Source organism: Trachypithecus francoisi, unplaced genomic scaffold (genome assembly GCF_009764315.1).
Source record: "Trachypithecus francoisi isolate TF-2019V2 unplaced genomic scaffold, Tfra_2.0 Contig00672, whole genome shotgun sequence".
In the NCBI taxonomy this organism is placed as follows: domain Eukaryota; kingdom Metazoa; phylum Chordata; class Mammalia; order Primates; family Cercopithecidae; genus Trachypithecus; species Trachypithecus francoisi.
In genome coordinates, this window is record NW_022680812.1 from 16,666 (window position 1) to 40,100 (window position 23,435).

The 23,435-nt window shown below is 44.9% G+C and overlaps 1 protein-coding gene and 1 pseudogene across 2 annotated transcripts; one reads left to right on the top strand and one right to left on the bottom strand.

The window, feature by feature from the left end:
- The first annotated feature begins 1,617 nt into the window (after positions 1-1,617).
- On the top strand, positions 1,618-13,441 carry LOC117087650 (annotated as a pseudogene). The gene is made up of 9 exons (XR_004438874.1): positions 1,618-2,232; positions 2,542-2,627; positions 3,697-3,979; positions 4,299-4,472; positions 4,564-4,679; positions 8,948-8,958; positions 10,140-10,303; positions 11,351-11,527; positions 13,104-13,441. The product of XR_004438874.1 is annotated as an archaemetzincin-2-like (transcript).
- LOC117087644 (chromatin accessibility complex protein 1) lies at positions 7,573-9,481 on the bottom strand. Its single transcript, XM_033218117.1, has one exon. It carries the CDS (start codon positions 9,408-9,410, stop codon positions 9,015-9,017), a length of 396 nt encoding a protein of 131 aa, XP_033074008.1. The 5' UTR covers positions 9,411-9,481; the 3' UTR covers positions 7,573-9,014.
- Positions 13,442-23,435: the final 9,994 nt, after the last annotated feature.

Below are 23,435 nucleotides of genomic sequence, written 5' to 3' on the forward strand. Positions count from 1 at the left end.
GATCCCCATCGAGCCATTGCACTCCATTCATGGGCAACAAGAGTGAAACTCGGTCTCTAAATAAATAAGAGGTTACTTTTGTAGCGAAAGTACAATAGCTGGAAAATAAAAACAAGGGCTTAGTATTTTTGAGGAAAGTGTGGGAAGGAAGTAAGTGTCCAGGGAAGGAAGCTGGGTGTCCCTTAAGGTGAGGTCTTGGAAGTGAACCAGTGGGAGGTTTGGGGAAACAGGTTTGTAATGGAATTGGGCTTCCCCAGGGCTGCTTTTAGGAAGCTGCTAGGACCAACGGATCGTGGCATAAACTGGTAAAGAAGGAACTGAGTCGGATAGGAAGGTGGGTGTGGGGGTAGAGGCCTGTTTAAAGGCCAACTTCAAAGGGAGAGGGGACGCTGGTGAGGTGGCGACTTGTAACTGGGATCAGTCAGTGGCATTACCAAGTCTGGCAATCCACCGTGTCCTAAGGCCTGATGGGCGCTGGGATGCATCAGGGGCTGTAAAGGAGAGTGTCCTGGGACCGCGTGCTTTGAGCCCCCACATTCCCAAGGCCGAAGGGAGTCCTCTCGTCTTCCAGATGACAATGGCGAGGCCCTAGGCTGTGCGCGGTGGCCCACGCCTGTAATCCCAGCACTTTGGGAGGGCAAGGCTGGCGGATCACCTGAGGTCAGGAGTTCGAGACCAGCCTGGCCAATATGGTGAAACCCCCATCTCTACTAAAAATACAAAAATTAGCCGGACGTGATAGTGGGCACCTGTAGTCCCACCTACTGGGGAGGCTGAGGCAGGAGAATCGCTTGAACCCAGGAGGCAAAGGTTGCAGTGAGCCGAGATCGCACCACTGCTCTCCAGCCTGGGCAACAGAGAGAGCCTCCATCTCAAAAACAAAACAAAACACAAAAGTAAAGAAGAAGAAAAAGAGAATGGCGAGGCCCAGAGAGACTGAACGTCTCACCCGATGCCACAGAGCTAGCACAGCCCTAAGGCAGGCCCCGCGGTGCCTTTCCGACCTCACTGCCCCTCCTGGCATCCGGGTTTCGGCCTCGGAGCGCCAGGAACTGCACGAGGGCGCGCCCCACACTTGAGCGTCTGGGTTCCAGCCTCGGCCGCCCCCAACAAATAAAGAAGGGAAAGTCCTGCGGGTGACGGCCCCGGGGAGCGCCGCAGCTCTACATCAACCTGTGGCGGCCGCCAACTCATTTGGGGCCACGCTGGTTGCATTCGTCACGCCTGGACGCCTCTCAAACCCGCGGCCTGTCAAGCAGTCCCACACGGGCAACCCCGGCGACGCGGGCGCGTCTGTGGCTCTCGAAAACCAGGCGGCGCAGTCCCCACGAGGGCAGGTAGGGAACTGGCGACTGAGGGGGCCGAAGGCTTGGGGTTGTAGCCCCATCGCGACTCTGGAAGAGGCCGGCGGGCCGCAGCCACCGAACTCCAGCTCTGCGCCTGCCCAGGAGGGCCGCGCGCTCAGGGGCGTGGCGCGGGCGGGTCGCGAGTGGGGCGGGGCTCACAGGGCGTGCGAGACGGAGCGGCGCGGCGGGTGGCGCGAGGGGCGTGGCGCCAGTGGGCGTGGCGTGGCGTAGTGCGGGCGGGCACGCGCGTGAGAGCAGTCGCGGGTGGGTGGGGTCGAGGATTGTTGAGTCAGGGCCTTTCGCGGGTGCTGTCAGAGCTGGGCCGGGAACCCTAGGCGGGGCAGCCGGGTCGTAGAGGCGGGGGCCAGTCGCGGTCGGTGGAGAGGGTTGAGGATGTGGGAGGGGTGGACGTGACGGAAGCCGCGGGGACTGCGGGGGCGGAGCGCCTCTGGGGAGCCAGGGAGGCCTTTCCAGAGGCTCCTGGGGAAGAAGAGGCGAAGCAAGAGTCCCCGGGGAACCCCTACTCCACCCCCAGCCGGAGACTGGGTTGTGCCTGCACAGACCGGAGCCCACAGTGCGAGTTGCTATAGGCCACCAACCAGGGTGGCCAGCTCCTCCTGGTTTGCCCGGGATGTTCTGGTTTTGGGACCAAAGCATCCCAGGCCTCCAGCCCACTGCAGTGACCATATTATGCGCCCCCAGACCATCTTCTCCCGCAGCTTCCCTAGATTAGGCTTGGGAGGCAAGAGGAGGCCTCCTGACCTTTCACACTGCCTTCGTTAATATTAAGATGAAGGCACACTCCACAACTTATTTCCGGCCAGGCCTAGACGTGGCCGTCCTTGTAAGATAAAAGCTTCCATGGGAGCCTTCCTTCCTCATCAAGGTACGTAGACTACAGGAAGGTACATCTTGTTTTATATTTTGTCCTGTAGAAGTCAGATTTCAGCCCAGTTGTGTGGGAGTGAGGATGAGCCTATGCTCATATCAGAGCTTTGAGTATAGAGACATTTGATCTGGAATTTCAACCAGCCTCTTCAACCCCAGAATTCAGAGGTTCAATCAGAACAGACATTAGCTTAAGTTTTCCCATCAGCTGTCTATCATTAAACTGGCAAAATCTAGATAATTAGAAAATATGACAGAAATGATCCAGACAGAGATGTTCAATTTTTTCCTTGTCTAATTCAAAAAGCCTCGTGGCGGAACATCTGACCCATTCAAGAGGAAGGATGAAAGCTCTACATGGGAACACGATGTGAATGGAAGAAACCTGTCATTGTGAGTCTGGCTTTTGATTAGTCATCTGATGTCTTCCCTAATGTGACGTGACTTTGAGGCCGTAAACTTCAGTGGCTAAGCTGTAGCTTCTCAGCTTGCAGTTAAATTGCAGAAATGATAGGGCTTACATTAGTTTTGTTTTTATTTGATGTTGAAGATCTTTGAGTCACATTAGAAACGATGAGTATTTTTCATGTGGCACTAATGAGTCAATTCATAATAGTATTTTTTGAGACAAAGTCTCTGTTGCCCAGGCTGGAGTGCAGTGGCACGATCACGGCCCACTGCAGCCTCGACCTCCTGGGCTCAGATGATCCTCCCACCTTAGCCTCCCAAGTAGCTGGGACTACAAGTGCACACCACCATGCCCGGCTAATTTTTTTGTAGATACGGGATTTTGCCATGATGCCCAGGCTGATCTCAAACTCCTAGGCTCAAGCAATCCTTCTGCCTTGGCCTCTCAGAGTGCTGGGATTATAAGCGTGAGCCACCATGCCAGGCCAATATTATTATTCCCCAAAAGAAGGCAATAGGGTGTGAGGTCCTGCTCCTGTGGTCACCATGAGGTTTTTTTGTTAGTTTGTTTTGGACTCTTGCCCAGGCTGGAGCACAGTGGCACAATCATGGCTCCCTGCAACCTCAGCCTCCCTGGTAGCTAGGACCACAGGTGTGCACCACTATGCCCAGGGAATTTTTAAATTTTTTGTAGAGACAGGGTCTCACCATGTTGCCCAAGCTGTTCTCAAACTGTTGGCCTCAAGCAGTCCTTCTATTCCAAAGTGCTGAAATTACAGGCATGAGCCACCACGCCTGGCCACCACTCGTTTTTGTAATGGGAGCGGGTTCCATATGAGATGGAGGAATAGATTTCATGATCTTCTTTTTAATTTCTTAGATCCCCAAGAAATTGATTGGACGTGAGGAAACCACTCTTAAGTGTGACCACTCTAAAGCATTAGCAATCAGTCATTTCATTCTAGGGAGACATCAGAGCTGTATATGGAGGATAGGTAAAGTACCCAATATGGATGTGTATTTTTATATTTGACTACTTGTGTTTCTTTGTTAGATGCAAATAGTACGGCACTCCGAACAGACACTAAAAACAGCCCTCATCTCAAAGAACCCAGTGCTTGTGTCACAGTATGAGAAATTAGATGCTGGGGAACAGCGTTTAATGAATGAAGCCTTCCAGCCAGCCAGTGATCTCTTTGGACCCATTACCTTGCATTCTCCATCAGATTGGATCACCTCCCACCCTGAGGTCCCCCAAGTCTTTGAACAGTTCTTCAGTGATCCTTACAGAAAGACACCCTCTCCAGACAAACGCAGCATTTATATACAGTCCATTGGTAAATACTGGTAATGTGCTGGTTTTGGTTCGGTTTTGCCATGGCGCTGTTGTCAGGAATAGTCCGGGCTATTGGTCTGATTCAGATGGGCCGTTTTAGGATCATTTTTGATATTCATTGCGATGGTACAAGTTTTGTAGCCAAACTGACCTAGAACATTTTGTTTCCTTTTAATTCATAGCAACACCAATGAATGATAAAGGTGTATTGAAAATTTAGAGTTGGTTTTGTTTCTAATTTGAATCCTCTTACTCATAGACTGGGTAAACACTGAATAATCATCTTAAAGTCTGTTTTTAAATGTTCTTCCATATTATAGGCTCTCTAGGAAACACCAGAATTATCAGTGAAGAATATATGAAATGGCTCACGGGCTACTGTAAAGCATATTTCTATGGCTTGAGAGTAAAACTCCTAGAACCAGTTCCTGTTTCCACAACAAAGTGCTCCTTTAGAGTCAGTGAGAACACACAAAACCTATAAATTCATGCAGGTGAATTACACAACTTTGCAATTTGAACTGAGTAAAGGAAGCATATGTATATACTATACACTCATACATTTATGTATTTCTTTTTAAGTAGGGGACATCCTGAAGTTCGTGAAAAAAGAAACCTGAAGATGCCTTGTGTGTTGTGGGAATAACAGTGATTGATCTTTACCCAAGAGACTCGTGGAATTTTGTCTCTGGACAGGCCTCTGACAGATGGTATTCCTTTTTTTGGCGTTGTTAGAAGCTTCTTCAACTTGAGAATATTTGAAGATGTTAAAAGAAGGGAAAAAAATCCAACCAAGAATCATATTGATATTTAAAACTGTATAGTATTTTCAGTTGCGACATGCCATAATGGGAAGTGTGCTGTTGGTAGATTCTGATAATCTAGGTTCGGGTTGGCCACTCACTACATACATGACCTTAAAGGTAACAATACCCACATCATGGAGTGATTTGGAGATAATTTACATAAAAGTGCCTATACATAAAAAGTGTGTATAAACCTGGACAACATAGACCACATGTCTACAAAAAAATTAAACTAAATTAGCTGGGCATGGTGGCACAAAACCTGTAGTCCTGGCAACTCAGCAGGCTGAGGTGGGAGGATTACTTGAGCCCAGGAGGTTGAAACTGCAGTGAGCCGTGATCACACCACTGTATTCCAGCCTGGGCAATAAAGTGAGACCCTGTCTCAAAAAAAATGCATATATAGGCCTGGCACATATATAGGCATTCAGCGTAACAGCTAGTAAATGTCAGTAATTCAGTAGCAAGGTGAATTAAAGCAATTCCAGTTTGAACTATCATTAATGGATGTGAAAATCTTGCTAATTGTTTTTCAGTTCTTTTCATAGTCATCTTGCATAGATAGAATAGCCGTAGACTAAGTGTATGCTTCTTTCTCATCCTACGACATTGCTTTTTGTTTTTTAATTTAAAAAGGCAAAACTTCCATCTTTGATTTGAGATATGTAATAAACCTTGACTCATTAGGAACTCTGCATGGTAATATTGGGGATGGGAAAGGTTCTGGAAACCGGTTATATTTTCAACCCAATTTTTTTTTTTTTGTCATCTCTCTACTTACCTTCTCCCCTCCCTTTCATTTTTGCTCTTACCTCTCTAACTTCACCCCCAAGAATCCAAGACAGACTTGAAAGGGAAAAGGCCCTCCAAGGGGAGTGGTTCATTAGTGTTCTGGGGATGGGGAGTAAGTACAGGGACTGTCCTGAGAGTTTATGGTCTGTCTGGATGTTACATTAGCCTTAGGATTTGTGTGGGGTCGTAAGCTTTTTGGGACAAATGTTTTACTAGAGGTGGGGGCTGTAGGGTTATAGAGCCTCTTCCCACCTATTTCTTTATTCTTTATTCTCCATTTATGTGAGATTCTTGTAGCCTGCCATGACCCTACCAACATGCACTCTTGGTGGGTCACTACTCTGTTACTAACTTTGGTGGTGTGAGGTAGCTTTTTATCATAAGTTTTCTCTTGTTACTAATCTGATAGAGATGGAAATATTGAAAAATAATTTTATCTACCTTTTATTTTTTTTTTGAGACAGGGGCTCCCTCTGTCACCCAGGCTGGAGTGCAGTGGTGTGATCATGGCTCACTGCAACCTCAACCTCCTGGGCTGAAGGGATCCTCCTGCCTCAGACTCCCGAGTAGCTGGGTCCACAGGACCACCATACCCAGCTGTTTTTTTTTTTTTTTTTTTTGTCGAGATGGGATCTCCCTGTGTTGCTCAAGCTCATCTCAAACTCTTGGGCTGAAGCGATCCTCCTGCCTCAGCCTCCCAAAGTGCTTTGATTACAGGTGTGAGTCACCACACCCAGCTAAAAAAAAATTTTTAAACCACATGTTCGTTTATCTAGATATTGCTAGCTGATTTATCTTATGTATTTGAGGAGGTCAGGAAACATTTCCCCAAACTGTTTTTACTTTAATTCTTTTTTTTGTAAGTTTCTTAAATATTACATGACATGAAAGATTGACATAGGAAAGTAGCAGGATTATACAGTGACAGTATCTTAACACGGTGGTCTTTTCTCCAAGTTTACAAAGATTCATATTTTTAAATTGGGATGCATTGACTATGAAAGAAAATAATCTTCTGTTGTAGGATTATTGGAAGAAAGAAATGTCCTTGCTGAAAGTATTACTGTAGTGAGATATGCTCACACTTGATTGGCCAGAGGGGATTACTTGTGATACATGAATAGATTTAGTGTTTTCTTAACTTCCAGAATGCTTTTTTCCCTAATTTTCGAATATCAGTCTACACTTTCTGGGTAAAGGGAGGCGAAGAAGTTGTTTTTGAATCAAATTAGATTGAACAAATCTATGAGTTTATTTTCTTTAAAAATGTATTACTTGGCCAGACGCGGTGGCTCACGCCTGTAATCCCAGCACTTTGGGAGGCCGAGGCGGGCAGATCACAAGGTCGGGAGACTGAGACCACGGTGAAACCCCGTGTTTACTAAAAATACAAAAAAAAATTAGCTGGGCGCGGTGGTGGATGCCTGTAGTCCCCCCTACTCAGGAGGCTGAGGCAGGAGAATGGTGTGAACCCTGGAGGCGGAGCTTACAGTGAGCCGAGATTGCGCCTCTGCACTCCAGCCTGGGTGACAGAGCGAGACTGTCTCAAAAAAAAACAAAAAATGTAGTACTTTAAAATAAAAACTGAATGAGAGACATAAATAAAAGTGATCATGTAAACAAGTCGAATTATGAAGCAGTACCCTGTAGAGTGGGTTATGTAGCAAACCGTGCTCTCTGTGCTTGCAGAGATGGTTGATATAACTCTAAATGTAACACAGGAAGTCAGTTACAAGGGTATTTATTCTGGTCACCAGACACATAATAGAGTTGGGCTGTTCTTTAAAAAGGGGGTGGGGTGGGGCAGGGGAAGGGGTTATTCTGTCTAAAGCCGTGGTTTAAAGCATGGTCTTGAAGACATCAGGGCAGTTGTCTTCAGTCAGTGCTGCGTGAGGGAAGGCCAGCAACCCCTCCAAACACACGTGTAACAGATCTGTTTAGTGTGTCCTTAAAGAGTGAAATCATGACTGCCTATTCATGTGATTTTCTTTTTATTTTTAAAAATATTTTATTTTAAAATAAATGTTAATGAACAAGAGGGACGGAAAACACCAGTGGTTGCCAGGGTGCAGGAGAAGAGACTAAGTACAGGGAGCAGGGGAATGTCCTGGGTGATAGACCTGTCCCATAGATTGGTTACAAAACTATGCATTTGTCAAAATTCACAGACTAGACACTAAAAAGGGTGATTTTACTGAAAGTAAATTATAAACTTTTTTATTTTTAAAAAAGAGATAATAAAGGCCAGGCATGGTGGCTCATGCCTGTAATCCCGGCACTTTGGGAGGCTGAGGCGGGCAGATCACTCCCGAAGTCAGGAGTCTGAGACCAGCCTGGCCAACATGGTGAACCCCATCTCTACTAAAAATAGAAAAATAGGTTGGGTGTGGTGGCACACGCCTGTAATCCCAGCTACTCAGGAGGATGAGGCAGGAGAATCACTTGAACCTGGGAGGCGGAGGTTGCAGTGAGCCAAGATAGCGCCACTGCACTCCAGTCTGGGCGACAGAGTGAGAATCTGTCTTAAAAAAAAAAAAAATGATAATGAAATGAGAGGAACCAAACATTTACCCTATGTGAGGTTAAAAAAAAAAAAGGGCTTATGATAGATTTTCTCTTAGAGACAGTAAAAATAAGTACCAGGAATTTAAAGCAAAGAACAGTAAGATGAGAGAGATCTTCAATATACAAAATGTTTCAAAACATTTTTTTAGTACAACATGCTTATACAAGAGGTAAGACTTATTTTTGTATTTGATTTGATAATTTGACTTGGAATATTTCTGTGGGAATAAAAGTGTTAGAATGCTTATTTTTAAGTTTCTCAAAATTTGCAGGCAGTAAGCAAGGCCTTAAAGCCACAGAGGGCTCTAAAACTAGTTCCATAAAGCATTTTACTGTAAAAATATGTACAGATCTTTAATAGAAAAGTATATTTCTTTACAGTAGAAAAATATCTGAACAGTCAAGACAAAAATTCAAATATAACATACGACCTATAAACTACATATTTAGCTAAAACTGAATTGAGCTGTTTATAAGAACTGATTCCAAAATATACATACATGAATTTACATAACTGATATGTAGAAGTTCTTCCAAATCGACTGTAAATTGAAAAGTTAAAATTGGCCTTGCCTCTGCAGTTTGGAGCTGCAATGGCTGCCAGTATCGGCTGCTTTCTTGGTGCCGGAGCTGCAGGGTGGGCCTGTCAAGGAGGGACTGCTGTCTGGGTCACTTTCCCTCTGGCTGTTTGTGGCGCAGGTGCATGAGGCGCTCAATCTTGGCCTGGAAAGAATACCTCGAAAGAATATCATGCACTAGAAGTCTGTGAGGAAGTGAAGACGCTAAAAGCGGGCAGTGCTGTGTTTACTTACAGACGGTGGAGCGGGTCCAGGGCAGTCCTCGCCAGGCTTGTTTTTAAAGCATTTTTTTGGTTTAGGATTCAGCTTCATCATGGTCACTTTGATTATCATTGTCATTCTCCTCATCTTCGTCCCTCTTTTCCTCTTTAAGCATTTTCAGGTATTTACTAGCTAATATCTTCTTTGGTAATATATCTGCAAGAAACTGAAAAGTTTCTGATTCCTGTGCAGTATTTGCTAAATCACTGTAAGTCAGTACTTTCTTTTCCTTTCCACTGCCGTGTCTGTAGGAATAGGTGGCTAGGCATTGAACAAAGAGCTCCGTGGCCTTGGCTGTGAGCACCAACGCCTCCTGGTTGATGCTGCACACCTCGGGGGAGCTCTTCATGATGACCCGGATGCGGGATAGAGGCAGCGAGATGAGCTGCTGCTCCCCGCACTTGTCTTTGCCCACGACCACGTCCGCCATCTTCCCACCCCTCGCGCGGGTGGCAGCCGGCGGGCCCGACCGCGAAGTGGCTGCCTTGCCGGCCAGCCGGTGGGTGCCTTTTTGTTTTTTTTGAGACGAAGTCTAGCTCTGTCGTCAGGTTGGAGTGCAATGGTGCAATCTCGGCTCACTGCAACTCCGCCTCCTAGGTTCAAGCCATTCTCCCGCCTCAGCCTCCTGAGTAGCTTGGATTACAGGCACCTGCCATCATGCCTGGCTAATTTTTGTATTTTTGTAGAGACAGGGTTTCACCATGTTAGCCAGTCTGGTCTTGAACTCCTGACGTCAGGTGATCCACCTGCCTCGGCCTCCCAAAGTCCTGGGATTACAAGTGTGAGCCACCACACTCAACCCAAGTGGTTATTTTTTATGATTCCTTTTTGAGTACTTGATTTGGAGTACTTGCTACTTCAGAAAAAGACTACTTTTGTGGGAAAAGACTGTCTGAAACTTCAGTTTGTCAAGTATTTCACCTCAAGTCCATTAAGTTTTACAGGGCAAGGCAAAGTGAATAGCAGCAAAAGATTTTGATAGGGAAATCCGGGGCAAAAGTCTTTCTTTTTGGTGGCAAACCATAAATGTATCACATGGTGTGGACACAGTGACACAGAGGTGTACTCACTGGCCAGATGGGCCAGCAGGCTCTTCTTTCTTTGGTCTTTCCTCTGGGACCTTACTCTCATTCTGTCGCTGCTTGTCCTCTTTTTGTAGGTGTGGGGATATTCAGCTTTGCCAGGTATGGCAGTGATTTTTATAGCATGCGCTATGAAGGCAGAGTGAAGAAGCTCAAGAAAACATCTTCAAGTGACTATTCCATTTTCAACAACTATTATATTCCAGAAATAACTAGTGTTTTACTACTTCGATCCTGTAAGGTAAGTTATTAAAAAAATCCAACAGGACGATTCTTTAAAAGAGATCTTAGTTCCGTAAATTGTATATTGTCAGTCCTTAAGGTAATATTATAAATGAGTTTGTGTCATTTGTATAATTTTGGTGCATAGTGCTTGACTGAAATGATCAGTAAAACAATTTAAATGGATACCTTAATATTGAAATTTACAATATCGGTGCCAGTTTTTTGTACTACTAGTTACAGGCAGCCTTGGCTGTACCCACGTGCTATTAGTGTAATTCCTGAATTCTGGTGTAACTGGGTGACCTACTTTTTCAAGCTACTGTGGTCATTGGGCAAAGCTGCCTTCCCCAGGCCTTTGGAGGACTTCTGCTTTCTGGCCTCTCTGGGAGCATGGGCCTTCCTGCCCTGGGCTCCAGGCTACCCTTGACTGTAGTTGTCCTGGCAGTTCCTGATATCCCCAACTATTTGTTGGGGTTTGAGAGCTACGCCTCTTAGAACTACATTCTCTAAGTGTGTTCCATGGGTCCCCTGTGTCATTGCCACCTGATGTTCTCATTAGCATGCACATCAAGCCCCCTTTCTCCCAGACCTACTGAAATCAGCATCTCTAGGGGAAGGGCCCCAGAATCTGAATTACAATGAGTATCCTAGTCTAGATTAAGGGTTCTCAACCAGGGGTGATTTTGCCATCCAGGGAATATTAGCAATGTCTGGAGACATTTTTGATTTTCACAATCAGGGAGGGAGTTCTGTTGGCATCTAGTGGGTAGAGCCAGGGATGCTGCAAAGTATTGTGCAGGGCACAGGACAGCCTCCCACAACCTGGTATTATCGGTCCAACATGTCAGTGGTGTTGAGGTTGAGGAAGTCTAGAGCAGAAAGGCAGTAAGACATTTGGGGAGATGAGGGATTATTAAGTCTTTGAAGGTCTGGACGGGGTGAAGTTTCGGTGATAATACTAAGGGAGTTGATTCCTATGTTTCTTGGAGAAGCAGGAGAAAGAAGAGACGTGTAGCTTAATGTGATGGTGGTCTTATAAAGCCTCAACATGATTGTCTTGCAGACTTTAACCCATGAGATCGGACACATATTTGGACTGCCACACTGCCAGTGGCTGGCATGCCTAATGCAGGGCTCCAACCACTTGGAAGAAGCTGACCGGTGCCCTCTGAACCTTTGTCCTACCTATTTGCACAAGTTGCAGTGTGCTATTGGCTTCAGCATTGTAGAAAGTTATTAAGTAAGTTGAGGGGTGGACAGTGTAAAGAGGGGGAAGTGGTTATCTGAGTAGCAAACTGACATTTCTATTATATCCTTCTCTAGAGTTATAATTTATCGGAGGAAATTAGCATAAAGATAAGCAGGAAGCTGTGGTTTAAAAACATGCGAAGAAATGCCCTTCTTAAAAACTTTAGCTTGCCTTTGAGTGATTTATGCTTACAGCTCTATGAGAAATAGTAGAAGTTTCTCTGCTTCTCTTCCATTTAGGGCAAGAGAGTTTGACTTTGCAGAACAGAATAAATATTGGTATGTGTGGCAAAGTTCATTTTTTTTTTTTTTTGAGATGGAGTCTCGCTCTGTCACCCAGGCTGGAGTGCAGTGGCACGATCTCGGCTCACGCAAGCTCTGCTTCCCGGCTTCACGCCATTCTGCTGCCTCAGCCTCCCGAGTAGCTGGGACTACAGGCGCCTGCCACCACGCCTGGCTAATTTTTTGTATTTTGTTTAGTAGAGACGGGGTTTCACCGTATTAGCCAGGATGATCTCGATCTCCTGACCTTGTGATCTGCCTCCCTCAGCCTCCCAAAGTGTTGGGATTACGGGCGTGAGCCACCGCGCCCGGCCAAAGTTCATTTTTTAAACCCTATAAGTGTGTGGACAAGATTTATCTTTCCAATATGGGACAGAGGTATGATGTTCATTAGGAGGAAAAAATGATTTTCTTTAAAAAGAAGAAGGAAAGTACCTAATCTCAGTATGTGTGTGTGTGTGCCCACACATGCCCACAAACATCAATATACATTCATGTGGCTACTCATGGGTGTGACTGCGCATTCAGGTGACTGCACAGAAATGTCTACACACGTGTGTTCACATACATATGTCTATCCATCCCTATGTGTACACTTATATATGTATATACGTACATGTCAAATTAATACAATGTCGGCCGGACGCGGTAGCTCACGCCTGTAATCCTTGCACTTTGGGAGGCAGAGGCGGGCGGATCACGAGGTCAGGAGATTGAGACCATCCTGGCTAACACGGTAAAACCCCGTCTCTACTAAAAAATACAAAAAACTAGCCGGCAAGGTGGCGGGCGCCTATAGTCCCAGCTGCTCGGGAGGCCGAGGCAGGAGAATGGCGTGAACCTGGGAGGCGGAGCTTGTAGTGAGCTGAGATCCGGCCACTGCACTCCAGCCTGCAGTCTGGGCGACAGAGCGAGACTCCATCTCAAAAAAAAAAAAGAAAAAAAAAAAAACCCCAAAAATTAATATAATGCCTTGTGGAATATTTAGCAAGTTGAGAAAAAATAACATCCTATCATGCTAGTAACAAAATGTAAGAATGAGTGTATTTCCTTTTCATCTTTTTTCAATGCGTACTTTTGACATCATTTGTAATTCTGTGTATATTTGGTATGCGCCATTTCACTCAGTATATCATAAGCATTATTTCATATTCACACCATCATTATCAAATGCAGCATCTTCATGGAGTAAGATGTCACTCTATATCTAGAAGCCAATGCTCTTCTCTTGCCTGATAGTATTTTGCTGTGGTTTGTTGAAATGCGCATCTTTCCTGTTTTTCCAGGCACTGGTGAGGTGGATTGATGATGAATCTTCTGACACACCTGGAGCAACTCCAGAACACAGTCGTGAGGATAATGGGAATTTACCAAAACCCATGGAAGCCTTTAAGGAATGGAAAGAGTGGATCATAAAATGCCTGGCTGTTCTCCAAAAATAAGGACCTTCAAATAGGAGTGATTGAAATAAATGACTACTTGCATGTTATGCTTTCATTTGGGTGGAATAATTCATCGGAATAAATTACTGATCTTGTGCTGTGTCAAAGTAACAGACTAGAACCTTCTTTCAGGTACCTGAATTGAAATGAAACTGAATAATAAAAACTCTAGAAACTCTTTATCTTATCTTACTGGCCTGGTCTGTGGCAGCAAGCACTTTATTTCCATTCCCCAAATATGTTTATGTCTCCCAAGAAAGCTGGGACTGGTGGTAACGAGCAAGTAAATAACTTGAAAAAGAACTGTAGATGTCCCAGGGAACCAACCAACATAATTTCCAGGGGGTGATTTTGTTTTTAGAAGAGCTGCTCCCCTCTGTTAGGCCCAGCCAAGTCACATTTTTGGACGTCCATGGGCTCTGATCTTCACCACAGCTCTCCTCTTCCGTGAGCCTTCCTTACTCTCTGGAGTGCATTACCTTGTTTTTTTCTCTTGCTGGTTGTCACCTTATTCCTATATCAGTTTTTAGTAGCTTAAAATATGACCTCTCAGGAATATTTGCAAGTGAAAATAACAGTGGCACTTACACTACCACAACATTTGGTGGTGGGAGTTCTGTTGCAGGTCTCAGCTATAACATAGTCATTTATGAGGGATCTTACAAATAGTGGTAACGGTATTTATATTTGTGAGTGTTACACTTTTTCTGTAGATTTAGAGCAGGTTTCAGGTTTATTTCAGTAATAATGTCCTCCTCACCTTCTTACGTTGTGAAGTGTTTACTTGAGTCAGGGAGAGAGTTTAATGGGGTTATCTGTCGGGGTGCCATGAATGCTGATGAGGACCTGCAGAGTGCGAACATCAGCCCCGTTGCTACGGGGGGTGGAGGTGGAAAACCTCAGACTTGACAAACCACCTCTGCTGCATAGATGTGTTTTGGAAATTAGACATTACAGTGAATATTTTATGGAATGCCAGTGAGCAGACAGCATTTCCCACTTTCCTATCTTACCTTGAGGGTAAGACTTAGAGGTTTCGTTTTGTTTTGTTTTTTTGTAATTTGAAACCTAAATTCTTTCATTGTTTGATGTACGCAATATGATGTAAGGCACATTTTATACCCTGAGTCAGTGGTTTCCCTTGGATTCATTCTCCTACTTGATTGAACCCATTTAAGTCGTTTTAGAAAATGGTGGTTTGCTATTAAGATTAATTGGAGAGAATACTTGGTCATTCTATTAGCAAAAAGAGACTGATGGAGTATGGTGTTTTATGGATTCTGTCACAGGGCTTATTTCCTCCTTGAATAATGTACTTTAAAAATTATTATCTATTCAATTACATTTTTTTTTTCCTACGAGGTAAGCACGGTTTTAGTCCTGTAGATCAGCCTTTGTCACAAACTCTTTTGAACTAAGATTTGCCTAGGTGAATAAATTGGGGATGACGGTTGTCTGGAGAAGATATATGGTCCATTTGTGAATACTCTGCACTATGAGATCAGGAGAAAAATCATCTAAGAAATCGTTCACTCTTGCTAAAAATTTTATGTGATGCATTTATTCAGCAATCATAAGTGCTGTGTATAACTTGTATATATTTTTGGACAATTTCTTAGGGTTCAGCTTAAAAATATAATTTGCCTACTGCAACTAAATTTTATGTACTATGGTTAAATCTTTGTTGTTTTAAAAGATAACTTCCACTAAATAAATCCAAGCAGATTTTGTTCTGCAAATGCTGAATGAACAAAGTATTGAGCTAATAAAGATAATTAATAATTTTCTACTGTCTAAATACTCTTAGAAATCAGTGAATTTGGAATGCTGTTCATTTATGTCATAGATCCTGATCCCAGTCACCTGTGGAGTTGGTGTCCTTCCGGTCAAGAGATTTTTCAGGCCTCAGACTTTTAATGGTGAAGGTTAAATAGAAGAATTTGGCGAGGATTACCCGTCCGTTCTTGTCCAGCTTGCTTTTTGAAACACACATTCCCCGATATGAATAATTTACATTTCAAGCCCTAAGAGGGACAGAAGGACGCGTTGCTCCCTCTTGGGAGCGGGAGTGCTAAAATCTAAGCAGGCAGCTGCGGGACCGCTATAGCCGGCCCTCCGCTCGGGCCCTTCCCGGGCAGGAAGCGCGTCGCTGTCCCCGGCTGCGCCCAGGCGGGTACGGGCGCGCCGGACCAGCAGCTGCGAACCGCCGGCGCACCGCCTGTTTCCGCGCCCGGGGACGTCCCCCGGCGGGGCTCAGAAGTGTGGGGTCGGTCGCTTGGCCTCCCTTGGCGTCAGCGACCCAGGGTAACAACCTCCACTGCCGCCCGCCGTTCGGGTCTGCATGTGGAAGAGCCACGTGTGCCGCGCTCTGGGCATGGCCTTGGAAAGTCAGGACCGCGAGGGCAGCAGAGCAGTGAGTGGAATCAACTCCCCAGTAGAGTATTTAAAAAGTGCTTCATTGAAGAGTTCGAATCTCAGTCACTTTCTAGATTCTGATATCTAGAGTAGCGCTGTCCAATAGAAATATAATACAAGCCACATATATGTGCTGAATTTTTCTAGTAGTCGTATTAGCAAATGCATAAAGAAGCTAGTGGAGTTAATTTTAATAGTATATTCTGTTTAATCCAGTGCATCCAAAATATTATTTCAATCAATAACAATATGAATGCTGAATATTTTATATCTTCTTTTTTTTTGTACTGTCTTCAAATTCCCGTGTGTATGTTACACTTGCAGTACATCTTACTTCCAACTGGCCATATTTTCAAGTGCCCAACAGCCCCATGTGGCTTGTGGCTACAGTATTGGACAGTGCAGCTCTAGACCAGTATCCAACTCTAGTGTACCTGGAAAAATGCACCCATGATATTGAGTTGCTGGGAGAGGAAGGCTTATTTCAGGAAAAGGTCATGCAAGTCTTCTGTCAGTACAGCCAGTGCTGACATTCAAGGTGAAAGGGTGTAGACGCTGTAAAGGCCTCTGGCTTTGCTATTAACTTGTTTCTTTAAAAGCTTGATACTATTCTCTGTTACAGCTTGTTTTTTACCCTCCCCCCTTCATTTTCAAGGGCCTGGTATTGTCTTCAAATGCATTTCCATTTTTGGAAAGCAGAGTCGTAAAGCATTAATAATGTGGAGATTGTTTAGTCCATTTCATGCATGAGGACGCAAGCCTGCAGCAGCCGAGTAAACTTGCTTGTTGTTTAACCAGTGGCAAAAATGGAATCAGATCCCAAGTCTCCCTAATGTTGAGTTATTTGTTGTTTTCACAGTGCTACATGACCTCATTGAAGTAAAATATCACCAGCCAGAACCTAACCATTTTTCCCCCAGATTGTTTACAAGGGGTTATACATGATTGAACTTTTAATTTCTTTTCTGTTCAAGTAGAGCCATCTGGGATTGTTCAAAGTTGGAGAAATCAGTCTATGTACTTCTGCCTTAGTGCCAAAAAAAGAGAGGTGCAATATTTATTTATTTTTGAAATAGGGTCTTGCTCTGTTGCCCAGGCTGGAGTGCAGTGGCATGATCACACCTCACTGGAGCCTCGACCTCCCGGGATCAAGTGATCCTCCCACCTCAGCCTCCCAAGTAGCTGGAATTACAGGTGTGCACCACCGTGCCCGGTGTACTTTTTTTTTTTTTTTAGAGATGAGGTTTTTTCCATATTGCCCAGGCTGGTCTGGAACTCCTGAGCTCAAGCAGGCTGCCTGCCTTGGCCTCCCAAAGTACTGGGATTACTGACGTGAGCCACCGTGCCCAGCCAAGAGTTGCAATATTTAGTAAAGCTCTTGCAACTTGTCGAGGCATTAAAAGAAAGCAGTATGAAAAAAATATGTCTACTGGAAAACAGCTTAGTTAAAATCTACTGGGACAATATGTTCAAACTCACAGACCTCCACACTTAACCCAGTATTGATTTCATCCCACTGTTTTCTTTAGTGTCTGCTCATGGATCAGTTTTTTCTTCTTTACAGCTGACCCACCTGTATAGTACACTACTGCTGGGCAGTCTGAGACCCATCCAGCCTCGGACGCTGAACCGGTGGGTTCTGAGCACAATGCTTTCAGTGTCCTGTGGTTATCCAGCTGTTTCACAGCAGCACAGACTCTCTTGAGCTGTAACTGTCAATAGATACCATTTTTTTCTCTTGTGTAACTAAAGGGAGAAAACTCTATAACTCATTCATTCATTCATGTATTTTTTCATTCATCAGTATTCATGGAGCACCACCTACTGGGTGCTCAAAGCCTTGGGAATATAGCAGTAAACAAAGAACTCCTACCCTAATACACTAGTGGATGAGACAGAGAGTCAAGGAGTAAACAGATGCTTTATTTTATTTTTATTTTTAATTTTTTTTGAGACAGAGTTTTGCTCTGTCACCCAGGCTGGAGTGCAGTGGTTTGATCTTGGTTCACTATATCCTCTGCCTCCTGGGCTCAAGGTATCCTCCTGCCTCTGCTTCCCAAGTAGCTGGGACTACAGGCACGTGCCACCACGTCTGGCTAATTTTTGTATCTTGTAGAGAGGGGTTTTACCATGTTGACCAGGCTGGTCTCAAACTCCTGGGCTCAAGCAATCTGCCCACCTTAGCCTCCCAAAGTAGATGCTGTTATAACCTAATGTCAAAGTAAACGGATAGAAACAAGTACCATTCTGAACAGGATAGACAGGAATGCCTCCTTAGGGAGGTGGCATTTGGAAGTGATCAAACTGAAGGGTCACATTGTATATACAGCTCAGGGAGTACCAAGCAAAGGGAACCACAAATGCTAAGGCCTGAAGCTTGCAACGATAAGAACAATTTCAGAAACAATAAGAGAGGCCGGGCCTGGTGGCTCACACCTGTAATCCCAGCACTTTGGGAAACCAAAGTGGGCGGATCACGAGGTCAGGAGATTGAGACCATCCTGGCTAACATGGCAAAACCCCTTCTCTACTAAAAATACAAAAAAAAAAAAAAAAGAAAGAAAGAAAAGCCAGGCATGGTGGCAGGCACTATACTTGGGAGGCTGAGGCAGGAGAATCACTTGAACCTGGAGACAGAGGTTGCAGTGAGCCAAGATCGTACCTTTGCGCTCCAGCCTGGGCAACAAGAGCGAAACTCCATCTCAAAAAAAAAGGAGGGGGGGGCCGGGCGTGGTGGCTGTCGCCTGTAATCCCAGCACTTTGGGAGGCCGAGGCAGGCAGATCATGAGGTCAGGAGATAGAGACCATCCTGGCTAACATAGTGAAACCCCGTCTCTACTAAAAATACAAAAAATTAGCTGGGCATGGTGACATGCGCCTGTAGTCCCAGCTACTCGGGAGGCTGAGGCAGGTGAATCGCTTGAACTTGGGAGGCAGAGGTTGCAGTGAGCCGAGATCACACCACTGCACTCCAGCCTGGGCGACAGTTTGAGACTCTGCCTAAAAAAAAAAAAGAGCCAGTGAGGCTAGTATAACAGGAGCAGAGGGAAAAGGAATACCATGAGGCAGTTCACGCAGGGCCCATGGCTAAGGATTTATGTCAGACTTGTGCTGTAAGAGGATTACTGTGGCTGCTGTATGGAAAATTAAGGTGGGGGTGGCGTATTGTAAGAGTGGAAGCAGGCAGGCCAGCTAGAAGACTACTGTAATAATCCAGCTAAGATGATGTTGGCTTGGATCAAGGGTCCTGGTGCAGTTGGCAGAAGCAGTCAGCTCCTGGATATGTTTAGAAAGGAGAGCAAAGTGGATATGTGGAGGAGTGGGTTTGAGGAGGAGGATCCAGAGTTCTGCTGAGGACATTTTAAGTTGAAGATGCCTAGTTTATATCCATGCCCTGCTGTGCGGGCAGATGTAAATCAGGAGCTCAGGGACAAAGTTGGCACTAAGAATGGGAGGTGCCGGTGCAGAGAAGGTGCTTAAAGTTCTGGTTGAATTCTAGGGCGTGTAAGTTGTTAGGGAAGTGAGTGTGCTTGTTCTTGAGTTGCTGGAAAGGCGTATGAATGACACAAATACATGGCCACAACATGTATTTTCTCAGTAATATTTGGGGAAATGTTCTGGGCATCAGGTTTCCCATCTAATTTTCCCTGTAGGAAGTGGATAGTCATTGAAGTAGTTTTGATTTGGGTGTGAGTTGTTACATGGAAAGCGAAGTTCTAAGTTTTCTTGCCACTTTTCTTGTTCTGCACCTTTAGAGAGTCATTATGAGAACTGAACACTAGGGGGACCCAGTTTCCTTACTTGTGCAACGGGGGCTGGCCCAGCTCTGGGCTCTGGTCACCCTTGCATAGGACACATGCAATATAAACACAAATCTGAAAACAAGGACAGCTTCTCTTTTCTCAATGCAATGTGTACTTATAACAGTGGTCATTTTTGCATGTAACATGTCTGAATTTCTTAAATAGGTCATTTTAAGTAATGTGCATAACCATTAAAATTTTTCTTTTTGAGACAGGGTCTCACTCTGCCAAGGCTGTGTGCAGTGGTGCCATCTGGACTCACTGCAGCCTCTGCCTCCTAGGTTCAAGTGATCTTCCCACCTCAGCCTCTCGAGTAGCTGGGACTACAGGCATGAGCCACCACACTTGCCTTATTTTGGTTTTGCCATGTGGCCCAGGCTGGTCTTGAACTCCTGGGCTCAAGCAATTCACTCACCTTGACTTCCTAAAGTGCCAGCATTACAGGGATGAGCCACCACACCTGGCCACCGTTTAAAGCTTTAAAGGCAATGGCTTCTAAACTCTAGTTCCCTATTCAGGAGCCCCGTATTTGCAAACTTGTGAAAATAAGGATCATTATTTCTTTTTTATTTCTTTTTGAATTTGTGTTATTTGAGATAGAGTCTTGCTCTGTCGCCCAGGCTTGGGTGCAGTGGCGCAATCTCGACTCACTGCAACCTCCATCTCCCAGGTTCAAGTGTTTCTTCTGCCTCAGCCTCCTGAGTAGCTGGGATTACAGGTGTGCACCAATATGCCCAGCTAATTTTTGTATTTTTAGTAGAGACAGGGTTTCACCATGTTGGCTAGGCTGGTCTCGAACTCCTGACCTCAAGTGATCCACCTGCCTCAGCCTCTCAAAGTGCTGGGATTACAGGTATGAGCCACCACGCCCAGCTGAGGGATCATGATGATTTCTGATTTACAGTAGTTGAATTGGAGTATGGAAATCTAAATGTAATAAATACCACTTGGTGATTTTCATCTGTGCCACAAGAATGCTGACATAGAATCCATTTTCTATTTTATCACCAGGTATTAAGCTAAGGGAAAGGCAAATGCTCAAAAACTACATTACATGTTATTGGAGTATAAAATGTGCAACTTTGTTAAAAGGTTTGGGCACATTTTGTATTAGTTATGGATACATAGGTCTTAAAAGAGTACAAGATCTTAACTCTTCTTTTTTTTTTTTTTTTTTTAGATGGAGTTTTGCTTCGCTCTTGTTGCCCAGGCTAGAGTGCAATGGTGCGACTTCGGCTCACCGCAACCTCCGTCTCCCAGGTTCAAGTGATTCTCCTGCCTCAGCCTCCCGAGTAGCTGGGATTATAGGCATGCGCCACCACACCCGCCTAATTTTCTATTTTTAGTAGAGGTGGGGTTTTCCCATGTTGGTCAGGCTGGTCTCAAACTGCCGACCTCAGGTGATCTGCTGCCTCGGCCTCCCAAAGAGCTGGGATTACAGGCCTGAGCCACCACGCCTGGCCCAATTCATTTTTATAACTCGAATAATTTTAGTTTTGGGGAGAGAAAGTCTACATAAGGTTTATACTGAAATCTCTTGAAGTCAACAAGCTTAAAGCAGAATCTTTTTAATCAGGAACATGAAAACATAATTAACAGCCTGGTGTGGTGGCTCACGCCTGTAATCCCAGCACTTTGGGAGGCCGAGGAGGGTGGATCACCTGAGGTCAGGAGTTCGAGACCATCCTGGCCAAGATGGCGAAACCCTGTCTCTACTAAAAATACAAAAATTAGCTGGGCATAGTGGCACATGCCTGTAATCCCAGCTACTCAGGAGGCTGAGGAAGGAGAATCACTTGAATCTGGGAACTGGAGGTTGCAGTGAGCTGAGATCTCGCCATTGCACTCCAGCCTGGGCAACAAGAGTGAAACTCCATCTCAGAAAAAAAAAAGGAAAAAGAAGAAAACATAATTAACAAATGTGTTAGCTATAATGTCAGCACGGCGGCTCATGCCTGTAATACCAGCACTTTGGGAGGCCGTGGTGGACAGATCACTTGAGGTCAGGAGTTTGAGACTAGCCTGGCCAACATGGCAAAATCCTGTCTCCACTAAAAATACAAAAATTAGCTGGGTGTGGTGGTGCACACCTGTAATCCCAGCTCCTTGGGAGGCTGAGGCAGGAGAATTGCTTGAACTCAGGAGGTGGAGGTTGCAGTGAGCTAAGATTGTGCCACCACATTCCAGTCTGGACGATAGAGCAAGACTCTGTCTCAGAAGAAAAAACAAAAAAAAGTGTTAGCTGTTTGATCTTTCCTATTTTGGGGCAGTTATGATCTAATAATTACTTTGACCACAATGAATCCTTTCCCATGGGTCAGGACTGTTAGTTTTCAGAGTTTTGCTTCTGGCGATAGTGACCTGTGTCAGTGTTACAGATGTGTGGTGAAGGGGCTAGAAACTGTGGTCCACAGGCCAAATCCAGTCCACTGCTTATTTTTTTTTCAGCCTGAGAGCTAATAGTGTGTGTGTGTTTTTAATGTTTTTATGTGATTGAAAGAAATACATATTTTCTGTATGAAAATCTTGTGAAATTCACATTTCAGTATCCGTAAATAAAATTCCATTGAAACATTGCCACATTCATTGATTTACATATTGTCTGTGGCTGCTTTTGACCCTCAATGGCAGAGCTGACTAGACAGAGGCCTCATGGCCTGCAAAGCTTTAAATATTTACTATCTGGACCTTTACAGAAAAAGTTTGCCAACCCCTGGCATGTAGAGTCCATGCTGTTTACTTACAGGTTACAACAGTTCTTAGAACGATTCTGTGACTGGGTGTAGTCTTTAACTATTTGCCTTTATGACTTTTGATAGGCTTACTCTGGGTACCATGATATCATTTCATTCATGTGTTTTTCATTAATAATTAATTACATTGCTGCTTTCATTCTTATTTCGATTCTTAGATGAAAATGTGCTTCTTCATTTGATTATATTGTTTAATTTTTTTTTTTTTTTTTTTTTGAGACGGAGTCTTGCTCTGTCACCCAGGCTGGAGTGCAGTGGCGCGATCTCGGCTCACTGCAAGCTCCGCCTGCCGGGTTTTAGGCCATTCTCCTGCCTCAGCCTCCTGAGTAGCTGGGACTACAGGCACCTGCCATCTCGCCCGGCTAGTTTTTTTGTATTTTTTAGTAGAGACGGGGTTTCACCGTGTAGACCAGGATGGTCTCGATCTCCTGACCTCGTGATCCACCCGTCTCGGCCTCCCAAAGTGCTGGGATTACAGGCTGGAGCCACCGCGCCCGGCCATATTGTTTAATTTTTATTTCCCTCTCCTGTTATTCATTACTTAATACTTCCCTTGAATTATTTAGTCTTTTTCTAAGGTGCTTTAAAATGATTTGTATGGGCCGGGCGCGGTGGCTCCAGCCTGTAATCCCAGCACTTTGGGAGGCCGAGACGGGCGGATCATGAGGTCAGGAGATCGAGACCATCCTGGCTAATATGGTGAAACCCCGTCTCTACTAAAAAATACGAAAAACTAGCCGGGTGAGGTGGCAGGCGCCTGTAGTCCCAGCTACTCGGGAGGCTGAGGCAGGAGAATGGCGTAAACCTGGGGGGCGGAGCTTGCAGTGAGCTGAGATCCGGCCACTGCACTCCAGCCTGGGCGACAGAGCGAGACTCTGTCTCAAAAAAAAATAAAATAAAATAAAATAATAAAATAAAATGATTTGTATGAAACTCAACATAAAATAAAATTGTCCTGCTTTCAATGACCAAAAGAAAAAAAAAGACATAAAAAAGTTCAGGCCACACACGATGGCTTACACCTGTAATCTCAGCACTTTGAGAAGCCGAGGCAGGTGGATCACCTGAGGTCAGGAGTTTGAAGCCAGCCTGGCCAACATGGTGAAACCCCATCTCTACTAAAAATACACAAAATTAGCCAGGCATGGTGGCGGGCACCTGTAATCCCAGCTACTCGGGAGGCTGAGGCAGGAGAATCACTTGAA